This window comes from Podarcis muralis, chromosome 1 (genome assembly GCF_964188315.1).
Source record: "Podarcis muralis chromosome 1, rPodMur119.hap1.1, whole genome shotgun sequence".
NCBI lineage: Eukaryota > Metazoa > Chordata > Lepidosauria > Squamata > Lacertidae > Podarcis > Podarcis muralis.
This window is the reverse complement of record NC_135655.1, coordinates 71,594,398-71,611,786: the sequence shown is the minus strand read 5'-3', so window position 1 is coordinate 71,611,786 and position 17,389 is coordinate 71,594,398. Positions and strand designations below refer to the sequence as shown.

The 17,389-nt window shown below is 40.2% G+C and overlaps 1 protein-coding gene and 1 long non-coding RNA gene across 9 annotated transcripts in view; one reads left to right on the top strand and one right to left on the bottom strand.

The window, feature by feature from the left end:
• Positions 1-17,389, bottom strand: part of LOC144328351 (uncharacterized) — a 43,541-nt gene that overhangs the window by 10,593 nt on the left and 15,559 nt on the right. The window contains exon 2 of one of the 2 annotated variants that reach the window (XR_013393535.1): positions 5,881-6,073. The exons of the other annotated variant lie outside the window; for it this stretch is intronic. This is a non-coding gene — a long non-coding RNA (uncharacterized LOC144328351). The remainder of the gene's footprint in view (positions 1-5,880; positions 6,074-17,389) is intronic. 2 annotated transcript variants of the gene reach the window in all.
• USH1C (USH1 protein network component harmonin) overlaps positions 1-17,389 on the top strand; it is a 48,506-nt gene that overhangs the window by 17,950 nt on the left and 13,167 nt on the right. For 2 of the 7 annotated variants that reach the window (XM_028732693.2, XM_077931034.1), the window contains exons 5-15: positions 759-867; positions 957-981; positions 2,394-2,451; positions 2,841-2,944; positions 3,550-3,634; positions 4,175-4,234; positions 4,555-4,611; positions 5,960-6,102; positions 7,356-7,421; positions 10,169-10,293; positions 11,612-11,688. In XM_028732693.2, the coding sequence (XP_028588526.1) occupies positions 759-867; positions 957-981; positions 2,394-2,451; positions 2,841-2,944; positions 3,550-3,634; positions 4,175-4,234; positions 4,555-4,611; positions 5,960-6,102; positions 7,356-7,421; positions 10,169-10,293; positions 11,612-11,688 (909 nt within the window). Of the gene's footprint in view, positions 1-758; positions 868-956; positions 982-2,393; positions 2,452-2,840; positions 2,945-3,549; positions 3,635-4,174; positions 4,235-4,554; positions 4,612-5,959; positions 6,103-7,355; positions 7,422-10,168; positions 10,294-11,611; positions 11,689-13,159; positions 13,307-15,176; positions 16,537-17,389 lie in introns of those variants that run through there. The other 5 variants (XR_013393527.1, XM_077931039.1, XM_077931045.1 and 2 more) reach the window with 5 other exon arrangements.

Genomic DNA, 17,389 nt, shown 5'->3' with positions numbered 1-17,389 from the left:
TGGAGCAGCAGAAAACAACCTTTCTCCCTTCTCTACATGACATCCTTTTATATATTTGAACATGGCTATCATATCACCCCTTAATCTCCTCTTCTCCAGGCTAAACATGCCCAGCTCCCTTAGCCGTTCCTCATAAGGCATCGTTTCTAGGCCTTTGACCATTTTGGTTGCCCTCCTCTGGACACGTTCCAGTTTGTCAGTGTCCTTCTTGAACTGTGGTGCCCAGAACTGGACACAGTACTCCAGGTGAGGTCTGACCAGCGCAGAATACAGTGGCACTATTACTTCCCTTGATCATTCACTCAATTCGGATCTGAGCTGATACACATAAAATAGCTGAAAGAAATAAAGGATTGCTGGACAAAACAATAATGTACTTCTCAGCAAGGGAGCATATATAGGCTGCTCAGATGTGATCAAGCAACTGCATAAAACTTGAAAGTTGTCATTTGCCCATTCCCAAAGATGTGTTCCATTAATTTCACAGCAGGATATGTCTCATTTCTACACAAAAAAGCCTTCTTTCAAATGCATTGTCCATTAGAAATTGTTTGTTCCTACTGAAACACACTATATAAAATACTATTTTCACAGAATCTTAGAACTGTAGAGTTGAGAGTGATCACAAAGGTCATCTAGTCCAGCTCTCTGCAGTATAGCAATCTTTTGTCCAACATGGGGCTCGAACCCACAACCCCAACTGAGTTATCTCAGCTTCTCTCTCTCTCTCTCTCTCTCTCTCTCTCTTTTAAACTAAGGTTGGAGATGAGATTGTTCGAATAAATGGATACTCCATTTCTTCATGTACTCATGAAGAAGTGATTAATCTTATTCGCACAAAGAAAATTGTGTCTATAAAAGTGAGACGTGAGTAGAACATTGTTTTGATATTTTGCCAAATTTCCCATACTTTAGTGCTATTGTGGCAACTGACAGTAAACTTTATTTCATTGCAGACGTTGGCATGATACCTGTGAAAAGGTAATTGTCTTTTGGCTAAATGCATATTTTACATACAATATGGAATGTATCTAATAATTTACAGTGGTACCTTGAGTTACAAACGCCTCAGGTTACAAAAGCTTCAGGTTACAAACTCCACTAACCTGGAAGAGTTACCTGGAGATGAGAACTTTGCCCCAGGATGAGAACGGAAATCGTGTGCCGGTGGCCCAGCGGCAGCAAGAGGCCCCATTAGCAAAAGTGCGCCTCTGGTTAAGAACAGTTTCAGGTTAAGAATGGATCTCCGGAATGAATTAAGTTCATAACTAGAGGTACCACTGTACACTGCTTCTGTCAATTTCCTCTGCTTAGTAGCATCACATTTTGAAAACTGAAAACTACACAGTTTTATTTTGTTGCCTTCCATCTTTCTCGGGATACAATGTAGTACACCTCCAGTGGGGGAGTCAAACAGCTGTGTTAGCAGCACTCAAGTGACCTCCCTAGGGCACAAGCCTGGGCAGTGTATATGGAGGTCTTGGGCTGCCAAGGTAACAAGGCTTCTGGGCCTCTGGGCCCCACTGATGTGGTCCAAAGGAAAGCAGAGCAATACATTTGGCACTAGCTTGGCTGCAGGAATTGTCGGAAGGAGGTGTACAAGTTGCCATCCAACCATATTGGGGACTCCACTCTGGACTTGTATAGGGTTTACTGCTTAGCCTTTTCTTCTCCCTCTACAACACATACAAAAACTACCTTCTTGACTGTTGGACCCACTATTGGTCTCATCTGCTCAATCTGCCAAAGCCTGTCTTTGCATGCAGTGGAAGTCCCTAACTCGCTGTGGGTTTGAGACCCTTTGGCTACCTTCACCTGGTTTAGCTGTCAGTCAAAGCTGTTTCCTGGGGTGTGGCCGCTGTTGCATGATGACAGCTTCTAGGAGCCACAGGTGAGAGCTGAGTGCAGGGTGGGGACCAAAGGTGAGCAAACTACCCCAGAAGTAGCACGCTGTGTCCTGCACAGAGGTACTACACAGTTTTATTTCAATGGGATTTAGCACATACAAGTCTATGTTGAATTGGAGCCATTCACTTTACCTGAGGTTTTTCCTTTTAAAAAGCCATTATGCTCCTAAAGTGCTTTTATTAAAATTATTTGTGACCAAAGTTCAACCAACACAATCTTACTGGACCTGTAAATTAACAGCTAGCATTTGATTCTGTATATTGGGGATCATAGGGCTTGCAGCCAAACAAGTATTAGCTCTCCAAAGCCTTTTAAAATCACCAACAGCCAGCTGACAGAAAACTGTTTAAACATCCCGACTGGTCCACAGCAAGGGAAATTTAGGTTGCAACCCAACATCAGGAGGTGTGGTATGAAAGCATTCACAGTGCATTACTTATTTCATCTTTTATTTGTTCATATCTAACCACTTATATATTTTCTAGTTCTACTGATGAGCCTCTCAAGTGGCAGTTTGTAGACCAATTTGTATCAGATCCTGGGGTAAGCATTAAGAAAATAACTTTTGCTGCAAATTTTAAACTCTGTGCTCATAATAAAATTTTGCATTAGACCTATTTTTATAATATAGTGTTTTGGGCACTGTACAAAATTGTTTGGTTTACACTGAATACATTTGGAATGGGATGACTGTATGAATTATATATTTCCAAAACACTTTTGGATATAGGCACGTGGAGAATTGAGTTCATTATATGATAATGCTTAGTATGTGTAAACCTATCAACAATAACTTATGTATTTCCTTCCGTATCCCCCGATGCTTTGCAAAACTTTATCTAGACTTTGATGATGGGCAAAAAATCAGCATGCCTTTTTAGCTAGTGGACTTCAATGTCAGAAACTCTGTTGCCCTAATTTTTGCGTTTTAGGAAGGTAAAAGCAGTGTTGCAGGTCTTGCATCATCTGGAGGAAAAAACCACAAAGAAAAGAAAGTTTTCATTAGCTTGATTGGTACAAAGGGCATGGGATGCAGGTGAGCTGCCATTTATTTCTCATCACTCATTTCATCTGGAAAATATAATGGATGTGATCTAGCCAAAATTAAGAAGGGTTTAACTGTGACTGGATCTTAAGTTAAATATATTTATGCAAATGATAGTGTTCAGAACCAGATATAAGCTGCTGCACACATCACTTGTCCATTATTGGTCAAAGCTGCAACTCTTTTCGTCTTTGGGTAATGTGTACTGACGATAGGCGTCTCTTTACTGAATTACTGTGCAAAGAATTGTTCATTACCAATAATTAATGAGGTTGCAAAATCAATTGATTCTATCCTCTTCTCATATGGACTAAGATATGACTCGATTTCTTTTATACAGTACTTCTTTGGCACGCTGAGAAAAGTTGTGCCATGTCTAATTGTGCAACAGTAGAATATTAGTGTTAGTGGGTTGTTACAGATCCTATGGCACCAATAGAGCTTAAATGAAGTACATTTGCTGTACATCTGATCCAATGTATTCTCATCAATCTGAAAGTAACCAAGTTATTTACAGTACTTGGTTATTTGACCATGATTGTTTACTTGCATTATTCCATTGCATAATGTCGTTTTGTTTTCATTGTTTATTCCAGCATTTCCAGTGGTCCCACACAAAAACCAGGCATTTTCATAAGTAATGTTAAACCACATTCTCTGTCTGCAGAAGTAGGGTTAGAGGTAAGTGTAATGTTGATGAAACCATCTGGTTCTATGATAGCCCCATGCTGTCCCCTCTGCCAACAGAAGGCATCTATTAGAGGAAAGGGGAGGGAAGAAATTTTGAGAGTTCTCTATTGTCCTCACATCTTCAATCTACTCCAGAGTGTGTTTCAGTCCTCCAGAGCAGAATTTGGGACATACAGAGGTCTGCAACAAAACGAGAACAACCAAGAATTGCCATCCTCCCTGTACTATGGATGGATGCCTCCCATCAACAGAGGGGACAGCACTGGTTATTGTCCATGACAGGTCTTATGTTGAAATGGCCATGTTAAAGGAAACAAAATCAGTGGTGTCTTCCAGACACCAATGCAAAGTGAATAAATTCAATAAGACTGAAAGGTTAAAAATATCCCAATGTTTACCTTAATCTTCAAATTAGTTGTTTTGAAGTGGCCTCATATTATTCACTTTTCTGAAACAACTGGTTTGAGAACTGAAGTCTGTGTGAGAACTCTGCTGAAGTTTCAAGTATTTTGTTTGTTTCCTTGCTTTCAGGTTGGTGATCAGATCGTTGAAGTAAATGGAATGGACTTTTCTAATGTGGATCACAAAGAGGTAATGAAAAAGGCCAAGTTGTCCTATTCTCATAAACTGAAAATGGACACCTTACACTAACTTTTAAATCAATCTGTTTCACAACTCTCAGATTTTTAGGATTCAGCCAACAAATATTGGAGTATAGTTTAAAATGTTTGAATCCAGACACTGCTGTCACTACAAAGTCATCTGCATTGTTTTAACTGTCCTGCTCTTAGAATGAGATTCAGTCAGCATCATTACCACTGTAGTTGTGCTGTGTACACCTTTGCAGCTGGACAAAGACATGCATGTAAATATATTATCCTTTCCTCTCCCCCACCCCACCATTTTTTCAGGCTGTGAAGGTGTTGAAAAGCAGCCAAACCCTGACTATCACAGTTGTAACTGGAGCCGTAAGTATGAATGTCATCGTAATCAGCAAAGACCCTGTGAAAATCTAGAAAACCACTGTATTCACACTGGTTCTCAAAGTACATATGCTAGCCAGAAACCAGGGATGGGAGACATATACTCAATTCTAGTATAATCTAGATTCAAATTGATTGTTTGGGGCTTAAGTAGTTTAAGTAATTTCTGAACATCTGAATGTCATCTTTTAGAGACATCAGCAGTTCACTGATCAGTTCCTCTGAACTGGTTGTATTTTGTTGTGCATATTGTTTTGTTCATTTTGTGGCATGTGAAAATATTTTAGAACCTCAAATAAGCCTTGAATGTTCAAGGGAGAGTTAGAAATCCTTCCAGGGGGCAACATATTTACCCCATAGTTCTCATTTACTCCTGCACATGGAACCACAGGGAAAGCAGCCATGAAAAATTGTCTTCTATAGCTAGCTAAATAAGACATTGCCTGTTTGTTACAACGATCATGTATGAATGCAGTGCATCTGCACCACAGCCCACAAGGGTACACAGCTCTCCAAGTGACTTAATCAATTTCATTAACATTAATCATGTTTCAAGGTAGTATAGCTCTCCCATCAAGCATGACACTGTGCTTAGACTGATTTTCAGCGACAATTTTTGACCCATTCTTTCAAATGAATAAAGGGGAAAAATAAGATAGCAGTGTGACTAACCTAGTTCCTAAAATACCTTCCCATTCCCCTCACAACACAGTCAGAATGCTTGTATAACCAGCTAGGCATAACACCTCTTGATGCTGTAGACACACCATTCAGTGTGAAAATATGCAGTTACAAGAAGATAGAGGTGAGGCTACCACTTCTGAAATACTGTATACACATTGAAGGTAATGACAGTGTCAAGCACAAAGCTAAAGTGAAAAAGCATGGCATTTCATGTATCTAAAATAGACTTATAGTCAGACATATATAAATCTGAGTTTCACACTAATAATGTGGATTTCATATTTCTTGTAATGAAACCCCCTCCAAAAAAAAAAAGAACTCAGAAAATTGAAAATTTTGCAACATTTTGTATTCACTTAAAAGAGGTTTTACATTCCTACTGATGGCTAGATAGATAGATGATAGATGATAGAGATAGATGAGAGAGAGATCTTATTTATAAGATTTACAAATCTAATTCGTAAAATTTATTACCAATCAATAACTACAATAGCTCTTTTTTATACATCTGCTAGATAAAAGCAACAATTTTCATTGCCTAGGGGAAAAGGTATTGTCAATGTGTATTACCTGGCAGATCTTAAAAGGGAGAATTCTATACAAATTTGCTAACAAAACTTGATTAACAGGAATTTGAAATAATATTTAGGGAAAGGAGCTGTTTATGACTGAAGAGGAGAAGCAGAGGGAAGAGACTAGCCGTGAGTTGGAGCGGCAAGAACTGATGCGCCAGAAGAGGCTTGCACTGGAGACCAATAAGATCCTGAAAGAACAGCAAGAAAAGGAGAAATTGTAAGATATTGGGGATGCATCGGGTTTGCTAAATTAACTGTGGCGTAAATGTGCTAGTGCTGAGGCTTATCATGTGTAGGAAGCTTCTTAACTAACTTTGCCTTCTTCTGGAGGCCTCAGGGCACTGCCGTGACTATCATTCTCAATTGAGATTGCTGTGGCTTCTGGGTAGTACATTAGATTTCTTGGCAGCTGGCAGATAGGAAATTTGATGTTGAACAGTGTGGCGTTAAATGCAAAAAAAGCATAACATAGCCTTTGGGGGGGGGACCCAACAACTTCAATTACCAGTATGTGTCCTGATTTACAAAGCAATACACAGGGCCAGCCAACCCATGAGGCAAGGTGAGGCTGCCGCCTCAGGTGGCAGGATCCACAGGGACAGCAGATCCAGCTTCCAAGGAAGGCATCGCCTGCTGCTGCCATCATGATGGCAACAACAGGTGCAGTGTACACCTTGGATGAAGGATCTGTCACCTCCTCAGCAGCCGCTATCCCTCTTGGCAAATAGGAGGCGCTGCAGGTGTCCTCCCACCCTTGTTCCTTATTCCTCCCTCCCCACCTTGTTTCCAATGTATCTTCAACAACTTTCACATGATTTTTTCATGTGAAATTCAACATTTTGATGAATAAAGCCCATGATCAGTCATACTACAGGCAACCCTAACTACTTTTGCAAGACAGGATATGAGCCTAACATTAGGGTGGCAACATTGTTGAGAGATGCCGGGGGGAAATCAGGAAATCTCGCAGTTCCCATGTACGCATCTCATATTTGAGTACGTGCTTGGAGCTTCCCATGCTTATTAAATATTTGTGGTGGAAAGCTTGACTTTTAAAAAGCAGTGTCAGAGGGTACCAAAGAAGGCTGCTGAATTTGTGACTCATCAGACTGTACACAGTCTGGTCTATGCATGTTAGTTCCCCTGTTCTTGCAGTTTCAGGCAGGCAACCAAAGCAAGAAGCTTAGTAAAATGCTGGTGGGCCACCAGTTATGTGTGATGAGCTAGATAGGTCTAGTTTAGGCATAGGCAAACTCGGCCCTCCAGATGTTTTGGGTCTACAACTCCCATCATCTCTAGCTAACAGGGCCAGTGGTCAGGGATGATGGGAATTGTAGTCCAAAAACATCTGGAGGGCCGAGTTTGCCTGTGCCTGGTTTAGCTGATCAAAAGCATTTTCTTCATCAAAGTTATTTTTCCATACACTGTAGTTAGGTTAAAAACTCCAAATTGTTTCCCCTTTTTCTGTAGGCGAAAAATGGAGATTGCACAAAAAGCTGCAGAGGAGGAGGAAAGATACCGTAAAGAAATTGAACAGTTAAGTTATCTCTTAGTTCCTTTCTTTCCCACACGCACACACCTGCATTTGGTTATTTTCCCTCTATGATTCCTTTTTTAAAAGGATTCTATGGTTTGGGGAAAGGGTGAAGCAGGATAGATGCATTGTCATTCCACCCACCCCCCCTGTCAAAGCCCCCTACCCTGCACCACTTCAGATTGCAGAAGGATAAATCCCGTGTCCTCCCCTGTATAAAAGCTCCCTGCACACAGAAAACCAGTATGTGAGGGAGAAGTCTTCCCTAGAATGCTTCCCCTTGACACTGGCAAGGGCTGTATTGCCATGGACTCCTTCTGCCTGCAGTCCAAAGTGGTACAGCACAAGAAAGCCAGTACCAGGTGCTATTTCTGAATTTGCAGCTTGACTCTCAGTTTTAAATTTCTTTCAGTCTCAAATTATTGAGGCATCCATATGTCCATAACTGTTTGTTTGTTTGTTTGTTTGTTTGTTTGTTTGTTTGTTTGTTTGTTTGAATGCCTCGCCTTCCCACACCTAAGGCCCAAAGTAATTAGCAATGGCATTAGGAAAGAAATATGAAAGTCCAATAAAATAGCTTAAATCCAAAATAAATCCCAATTGCCAATGGAACCTCAAAATCTGTCTGAGGAAAACACATATATACTGTTGTAGTGATAAAACACATTGCACTTGCTACATGTTCACTTTACACATTGCTTTCCATGAAGCATCTACAGATCCTTGACTACAGATCCTTCCAACTGATCTACACTGTTGCCCTTCTGTATGGCAAATGCCTGCATCAGCTCGCCTGAAAACGGGATCCTGCATGAAATCCTAACTAATCTCAGGGAGCTGTGAAAAAACCTGGCTGAATAATGGGCTCTATTGCCAGTTAGGGTACCATGGGAATGATCGTGTCCCAAATGTTGAGGTTCAGCAGTGGGGAGGTGAAGGTGGTGGGGAGGTTGGTACAATGCAAATACCCCAGCAGGATTACTGGGGTCTTCCTGTTGCCTCTCTTCTCCCCCTCCCAGTATGCAACATTGACTCCCTGTTGGGAACATAGTGTAGAGGCTTAGTACCACCTGACAAGCCAATTCCATTCAGATCACTGGATCATGGATTTAATCCATGTTTAACTTACCTGCCAGTTTTATTGTTTGCTTGTTTACATATCAGAGTATATAGAGGGCAGGGCTCCATGGTAATTAACCTGCCACATGGTGTTTACAGTCTGAAATTTAGCACAGAGGAAAACAACAGAGGAGGTGGAAGATAGTAGATGTGGGGTAAACTGGGAAGGAATATGCAGCTGTTTCAGCTGCATGTGACTTGGGTCTTACAGACTAAGTTACAGTAGGGCATGGGAACTAGGGGTGGTACCAAAAGATTAACTGGAAGCTTTGCTGGAAGCAAATGTGCTGGTGCAGTTCACTCACATTGCTCATTCTAAGCTGAGATACTTAAGTATAAACCAGATTATTGGAAATATTTGGATCCTGTTCTAACTCCAGTTCCTAAAGTAAACAAACAAACAAAAACATAGAGCATGAGGCTCTATGGCTCTTTCTTGTGCATTTTACCCATACATTATGAGCAGGTTGAGATATTAACCATCTCAAAATCATGATGAAACTCATGGTCAGGCTTGCTAAAGTTATGTAATTATTGCCTTACCTATACCATTTTGTAGTTTTAAGAGTGTATTAGTTTGCACCGTGTCATTCTTCTCCTCCTGTTGCTTTTGCATTTTAAGAGATCAGAAAAACTGGTTTTTATGTGTGCATGTAACACTTGTGCAGCAGTTGGGGCTTTGTTTTTAAGTGGTTCCAGGGCTTGGACTCATGTCACTGGAGTTGTTCCAGGAGATCCTAAAATGTACAGCAGGAATGGGGAATCGGTGATCCTCCAGATGTTTTGTGAATTACATTTCATTTCATCCCTTACCTTTGGCCATGCTGGCAGATACTGATGGGAACTAAAGCCCAACAACATATACAGGACTACGGGTCTCTCATATCTGGTATACAACGTAAAAATATGAGGTAACTGGGTTCCAGAAGCTGGCCAAAAAGTAAAAGACTAGGGTGATTATTTTTTGGTCAGTAGCAACACTAGATCTAGCCAAAGTTATAAATTTTTTAGCTACATTTATTTCAATGGAAAAAACTCATTTCTTCAGCTGAAATAAATAGGATTTGAGAGTACTTAACTTTGGCTGACTCACACTTCATTTTAATATGCAGTTGAAAGGTCTGGATATTTTTAAAGTGTAAGTGATGAAAGATAAAATAAGCAAACTCAAGTGTTCCCATGTAAAACTAAGCCAAACTATGGCTTAGTGTCAGCAAGCAAGCATGCTGGTACCCAGAGCAAAAATCATGGTTGCTTCACTCCTCCTGTGGTCCTACTGTGCACTGCTTGTAACTAAGCCATGGTTTGGGCTACTATTGCATGGAAACCTAGGTTCATGGTTTGTCTTGCTTCAAACAAACCATGAACTGAAAGTGGTTTTTTTTGCTTACCACTGGAGGTTTGTTTAGAGGAGATGAAACACTAAGCTGGGTTCACACATAATGATAAATAAAACTATGGTTTCGCTTCAGGTAGTGTAGTAGGACTAAGTGAAGAAGGGAAGTGGCCATGTTTTTTGCCATGTGTGCCACAGTCTTGCTCAGCTATGCTTAGTCGTACACGTGAACTGGGCCAGTCAGCCTCCATTTAAAAAAAGAAATCCAACTGAATACTTTATACTCCTTTTCAGGATAAAGGCAGAAGAGGAGAAATTTAAAAAGCAATGGGAAGAAGACTGGGGTCATAAAGAGCAATCAAAGCCTTCCAAAACTGTAGTTGCAGAAGTACATAGGCCTCCTCATCATAAACATCGAAGTAAGTAAAAAAATATTCATCCAAGACAGTGTTAGAAGATCATTAACTACAACTTACTACTCTGTATTTCTCACAAAACATCTGCTTGGTGAGAAGCTAATGCCTTTGGGCTGTGGAAATGAGTGCCTGGTGTAGTCATTGATTCTTTTCCTCTTTCTATTAACTTGATTAAGTGTTACAGTTTCAGGGGAGCTTTTAATAAGAAGGAAGATAAAAATGAACTGAGGAAGAAAAAGTAGAACTCAGTTCCACACAACACAACACATCGAAACAAGGATTAGTTCCAAGAGATCAGTACAATTGTACCTTGGTTTTCGAACAGCTTCGTTCTCGAACGTTTTGGCTCCCGAACGCCGCAAACCCAGAAGTGACTGTTCAAGTTTGTGAACTATTTTTGGAAGCCGAACGTCTACTAGGACTTCCGTGGCTTCCGATTGGCTGCAGGAAGCTCCTGCAACCAATCAGAAGTCGCGCTTTGGTTTCTGAACGTTTTGGAAGTTGAGCGGACTTCTGGAACGGATTCTGTTCGACTTCCAAGGTATGACTGTACTGGTTGCCTGACTGTTTGGACAGTCAGAATCATTATAGAATCATTTTCACTGCTGTGTTGTGACTTCTGGCTGTAATGGATGGATGGATGGCATTTCAATTCATTCTAGAATAGCATTGCAGAATCCTCTCTGCCCAATCCTTCAGAGTCCAGAAGTAGAGGGTTCGTTTGCAGAACAGCACTATAATGCCCAGTCCCTTTTGAATAGTATATGTGTTTAAAAATAAGTTGTTCTTGCTTGAACCATAGAGTTCATCTGATTGTCAAATATATAGCCGGTGAATCAATCAGCTTGCTCCATTATATGAATCCCCCACAGCTCTCATTCCATATTACACCAGTGTTGCTGTCTCTATTCAGCTCTATTTAGGTATATGTGTTCCAAAATAGCTCTTGTAAAGAGACCACTCTTCTCTCACAATTTCATTATACTGATTACAGTTTCCAATACTAGCGTAGTATCTCTAAGGCTAGGGATGGAGAGAACAAGGAAGTGACTTGCACTGAATTTAATCCTCCGCTGCTTTGATGTATTAAAACATGAAATGGGATGATACAGAGATGTCAGTTGTCAGTAAGTCCCTTCTCTTCTTTAGCTATTGAAAGCTTCTTCAGCTTCCTCAAAACTTTAATCAGAAGCAAACATGCCTAACTTCTTCAGGGACTCTCCCTTTGTGTCAATTCTTTCCAATCCATTGGCGGTGTGGAACACCCAAAATATTATCATTTCTTTTTCCCCTCTGTTTCTTTCTTCCTCTGTTTCTCTAGTAGATGTAGATGAAACTGCACTTGACCATTCTGCAGCAGGTGATATGGCTGGAATGAAGTCGAAAGAGAGTCAACAGGTTTGCTGTAACACCTTGGCTTCCTATCTTGACTTTGATGCTTCCTGCACTCCTCTTCCTCCTGACAGTCAGTCTTAATGATGGACTGGCCTGCACTTGTCTTCCTTATCCCACAATTATCTTCCTAGGGACACTACTTATGTTAACTTGCTATGCTAGACACGTATATATAAATATGGAGCAAGTAAGGAATGTCGTGCATGATCTTTGAGCAAGACAGGAAATAATACTGGATTTGCCCAGCAAGGGATTTTTTATGGGTCCTGTTTTCTAACACAGGAAACTAGAACAGTGTTCTGGGGGTGGCTCAACTCATGCTGTGAGAAACCAGGAGTAAGCTAAGAAACTAGCCTGTTACATTTTCGCTAAATGTTCATTGGCCACAGTACATCAGGATGTAAAGCCTATAGAATCAGCAAAGCAGAATTCATAAAAATGAAATAGTTTGTTAAATTAATTCTGATTCAGTAAATTTGTCTAATAGCTTTTGAATGTTATAAGCTTTTCTGGGCAAAGAAGAAAAATAAAAGGGAAATTGCATTCTTAACTAACATCCTTGGCTGTTGGTTATCTGGATGTCTAAAGGAAAGGGGAACAGATGCCACTGTGATCGTGTGTGTGTGCGTACAATATTTAAACACAACAAAAATTAGTGTAGCTGGTGTTGAGCTGATCTAGAACCAGTGAAAGTAAAACTGGCTAGCTGCTAAAATTCATTACATGAATTGCAGTTAATTGCTAGAGAAATCTGCAATATATATAGTGACTATATGAACAGAATTGTGTTGTTTCAGTAGGCATATAACTATTTCAATTTGCACACTTTGCATTATTATTGCGCACTATTTTTATTGAAAAAATGTAGCTTAATTATTCCTATTTACAGAAAGTTGCATGTCGTGAAACAACCATCAAATCATTGTGGGCTTTTATTTATACTTGGGTTCAGGGCTTTGATTTATATTGAACTAAATTCTACTCAGAGTACACCAATTGAAATTAATGGGCCCAAATTAGCTATAGCCATTAATTTTAATGTGTCTACTCTGAGTGTGAATAATGTTTAATAGAACTCTCAATGGGCACAAAGCTCCTGTGTGTTTGTGTTTCCTTGTTCACACAGCTCTAAACAATTGTGTTCTCTATTAATATGAGCAGTGAAATTTTGAAAGTGGGGGAGCTTCATGTGCACTTCTGAACCCTTGCATTGTGTTCACTAAATTGAGGCACTTGAGCCAAAATGATTGTATAAATAAGTAGAACAGTGAAAAATAATGGAGTGCTATTATTTGTGATCAATAGCTAGTTCAAAGTTAAAATAAAAGTGTGGCTAAGATACTGCATTCTCTACAATGTGTGATCCCATTGGAGTGCCCCCCCCTTTTAAACAGCTGCATACCTCTACCTTTTTGTACTGTATATCTGTAATATATTGCTCTCTGTTATATATTTGTCCTTTACCTATTTATAGCTTTTGGGTGGTTTTATCGGTATGAAGGAAAATTTCCCACAATTCGCAAGGTACAAAGAATGTTGAGTGTGAATGTTGAGGTTTGCTGTGGAAAGTGCATTCTAATCCATTCTGTATTTTCCCCAATAAATTGTACACTCATGTAAATTTATTGATGAGCAAGAAATTCAGGGCAAGTTTGCTTACGTCGCAGTGACTTAGATGCAAAGAGAGATGCCTTGCATGAGTTCAGGATTTGTGCCACTCCCGATACCTGCTGTTCCACTCCATGCTATTTAAACATGGAGTATGCTGGAGTAATAGCTTTAAGAACACATGGTAAAAGATGTAATCTCACCCTACCCTATATTACGAGTCTGTAAGTTTTATTTTCTCCCATGGGACATGCATCAGTAACTATGCACAGAATTGCAATCTATATGCATAAGCTTGGAAAGCTCAGCAGCATATTCCAGAATTGGACTGATGTATGTTGGACTCGGGAGGAAGTGATTTAAAGCCTTGATGGAGCAGTCATCAAGACAATTGTGGATATATGGATGTTTTTAACTTAAGCAACTCCACTTTGCAAAATACGTTTCTGACAGCAGGTAAATTATTTGTCGGCCCATTTCTAAATCACAAATTATGTTTATCTTAAGAACATCATCCTTAACTATAAATGATCAATTATAGCCAGTTAGTGCAGTCAGGTACTACTTACCTACCATTGTTGAAAAAGGATGAGGTTGAGGGGTACCTCATGCCCCTACTCATGGGCATTGCAAGCTGATGAAGGAAACTCAGTCAGAGTTAGTCTTGTGCTGACTGCCCAGTAGTGCCCTATGCCGGACCTACTGATGCCATTGGTCCATGTCTGTTGTTGTCATAGCTTCTCCTTGTCTCTGCTGCCACCTGACACTGCCCCGCCAATATGGGTATGGGCTTCATTTCCCCTTGGTTGCTACTTAGCAGTAGCAGCCAAACACACTCCCATCCCAAGTGTGATCTGCAATGTTTGTTTCAAAAGCCTGCTTGAATGAACTGGCTAGATTTGACAGTTTTTCTTTAAGTTCATATCAGAAATAAAATTCATATTTAATATAACCAGAGCACCAGTGCAAATTATGTTTAGATGTCTGTGTTGTTAGTACTGCAGTCCTGTGCATGCCTACTCAGAAGTAAGTCCTATTGAGTTCAATAAACCTGACTTCCAGATAAGTGTGTGGTGTGATGTGACCTGACCTGCCTTGCGCCTCCTAAACTTTCAGGCTGCCCTCAGCTACAGCAGAGACACTATCCCAATGTTGAAATAAGATTCAAATCCACTGTCAACCAGCTTCAAGTGACTGAAGCTGAATCATTTGTTTACAATTGCTAAAGATACAATACCTGATTTTTGTGGCTTTTCTTTAGGAAACACAAAGCCCTGGATTATTAACATTAATCCAATAGCTGAAAGGCAGTTTTTGCTTGTACAATTCCAAAGAAACAGTTTGGTTCTCCACAGTTTTCTGCATTTCCCCCCTTTGCAGTTGTTTGCTGTGTTCTTTTGGCAATATGTTGTACAATGTTTTGAGTGTGAAGTACTGAAATATTTTCTTGCACAGTAGAATAATTACTGCTACTTCATATGCAGCCTCCTATTATGTAAAAGCCATAATCTAAGCATGTACTTGCTTCATTTGTAGAGAGACCACAGTTTATGTAATATTTTAAAAGGGATGTAGTCTTCAGTTAATCTGTATCAAAGGCATCTGCACACATTGTGAAAGCGTTGACATTTTGCCTCCAGCTTTTCAATATCTCGCCCTTCCAACGAGGTTTAGTTAAAATTAAATTCATTATGCGACTGCTGTTTCTTCATGCCCAGCCTCAGCAATCACTGTGAATGGTTGCATATGTATATTCATAGAGCCCATTTTTCTAGGACATCTGCTTTTGTATATATAATCTCAGATTATTGAAGTAGTACATTTTCAGCCCCTGCAATTTATATATTTTCTAAATGTATGTAAATATGATAAAAACCACCTAGAAAGGCAAAGAAAGAAAGAAATCCAAAAGTGACAGTCTCACTGAGCAGAAAAAGGGCAAAATGCAGCTGGAGTTTGAGCTAAAGCTTCTCAAGGAAAAGGAAGAGAAGCTAGAAAGAGAAAAGCAGCTGAAAATCAACCGGCTTGTACAAGAGGTATGTTCTTTTAACATGTTCTGATGCCATTTATTCCTGGGGGGAGGAAATATGGGTGGTATTTGAGCATTTACATAGGCAAATAACTTCAGATATATGAAAATTTTAAAAATCACATCAACAGTGTAGTTCAAGAACTCAAGCTAGACAGCAAAAAGTGGTTATCACAATTTAAAAGCTTAGCTTTGGTCCTCTTTGATTGGCTAATGGCACTATGCCAGGCATAGGCAAACTCTGCCCTCCAGATGTAGTGAACAGACACAACTGGTCATGTGTTTATGCTTTCTAGGACTGCATGCCTGTAACTTTTAATAAATGATGCCTTTTGCACAGAGACTATAGAGACTGGAAAAGTAGATGAATTACAATAATGTTTTTATCTGTGCACAACATTTTTAACAGGGAAATTCACTTTGCGCAATTGAATATGAATTATATATCTGTAACAATAGCTTTACACTTTCTTCTGCAACTGTGATATGACTCAGGTATCTGAGACTGAACGAGAAGATTTAACGGAATCAGAAAAGACTCAGCACTGGGTGGAAAGGCTTTGTCAAACACGTTTAGAACAAATCTCCTCTGTGGAGAATGATTCTCCTGAGGTAAAATCATGCTCTGATCCCCACCTATTGAGATTTCCAAAATGCCTGTCTTTGTTTTCTTTTTTTGATCAACAAACTATTTTACAGATGCAGTTAGCAGTATTGTCTCTAGTAGTCTCACTCGTTCAGTTTACTTGGTGGGGAGAGTTTCAAATTCATTCAAAGAAATAGATGCCCTTTCTCTAAGGAAAGACATTTTAAGAAGGTAAAGGCACTCAAGTGAAGCAGAATTGGAACAAAAGCCTAGCTTCCCAGCAGTAACTTCTACTGATACTTAGTCCTTTAAAACAGGGATAGGCAAACTCGGCCCTCCAGATGTTTTGGGACTACAATTCCCATCATCTCTGACCACTGCTGGAGATACTTTCCCGCAATTTTATCACAAATAAATGAACAGTATAAGTTTTTGCAATGTCTTCTATCCCTTCTAATTTATAAACATGTATGCAATCGTGTGAGTGTGGAGTCTTAAATTATACCGCTTGCAATAGAAATATCTGTTGGGAAGCCAGGTTTTTTCTTTTAATTTTGCTTCCACGGATTGCTCTTACCTTCTTGAAATGTCTCTTTCAGCTGTAGGATTTGCTGTCACAAATACTGGTTCCCTTGAACGTATTGATATGTGGGCCAATCGGACAATTGGCACTGTGTGGAAATGAAATGTTCTTATAGCAGCAGGCGGCCTTGTGCTCCGGTGCTTGCTCTTAGTGAGGATGTATTCAGGTAGTTTTAAGCAAGTGCTACGTTAAAACAGATTTTTTTGTTATTAGACAACAGGTGTACGTCCCGCTGTTTCTCCTTCTGCTACATCTGTGCGGAGGTTTGCTGGTGGTTTGCAGCTCCACACCACTGACCTTGATGATATCAGCTTAGATGATGTTGGCAAGCCTCCAAAACGCCCAGCACCTCCGCCTCCATTGCCCCATGCAACTCCTGTATTCCCAGGCACTTACCCACCTCCTCCACCAAGTGTCCCAGCTCCTAGGGGACCGCCTCCAATGCCCTCTCCTGCAGCATCATGGATTACATTGCCTCCTCCTTCCTGGGTGCATGCTGCACCTCCTCCCCTGTCACCCCCATCTTCTCCCCCATCCCCTCCTGCTCCGACTCTCCATCCTGTGCCTACTCACTTGGAAGAAAGGATGGGCAGCCACAGCTATCAGCCTAATGCGCCAGCAGACTCAATGAATGGCTGGGAAATGAAAAGCTACAAGGGAAGGAGCTTTAGTCCAATTAGTTCTCAGACCAGTGAGCAGACCTATTTATCCAATCCAAAGGTATGACATAGTATGGAATATGTTTGCATCTGTGGCAAACCCAACCACCTCCTGCTTCTGTTTGAGTTTGTCAACAGAAAATATACATATTCCACTGTGAGTTTTGCTCTGCATGATATTGTACTGCAGCATCCCCACGCCTCCACAAAAGAAAAGATAAGCCCATTTTAGAACATGG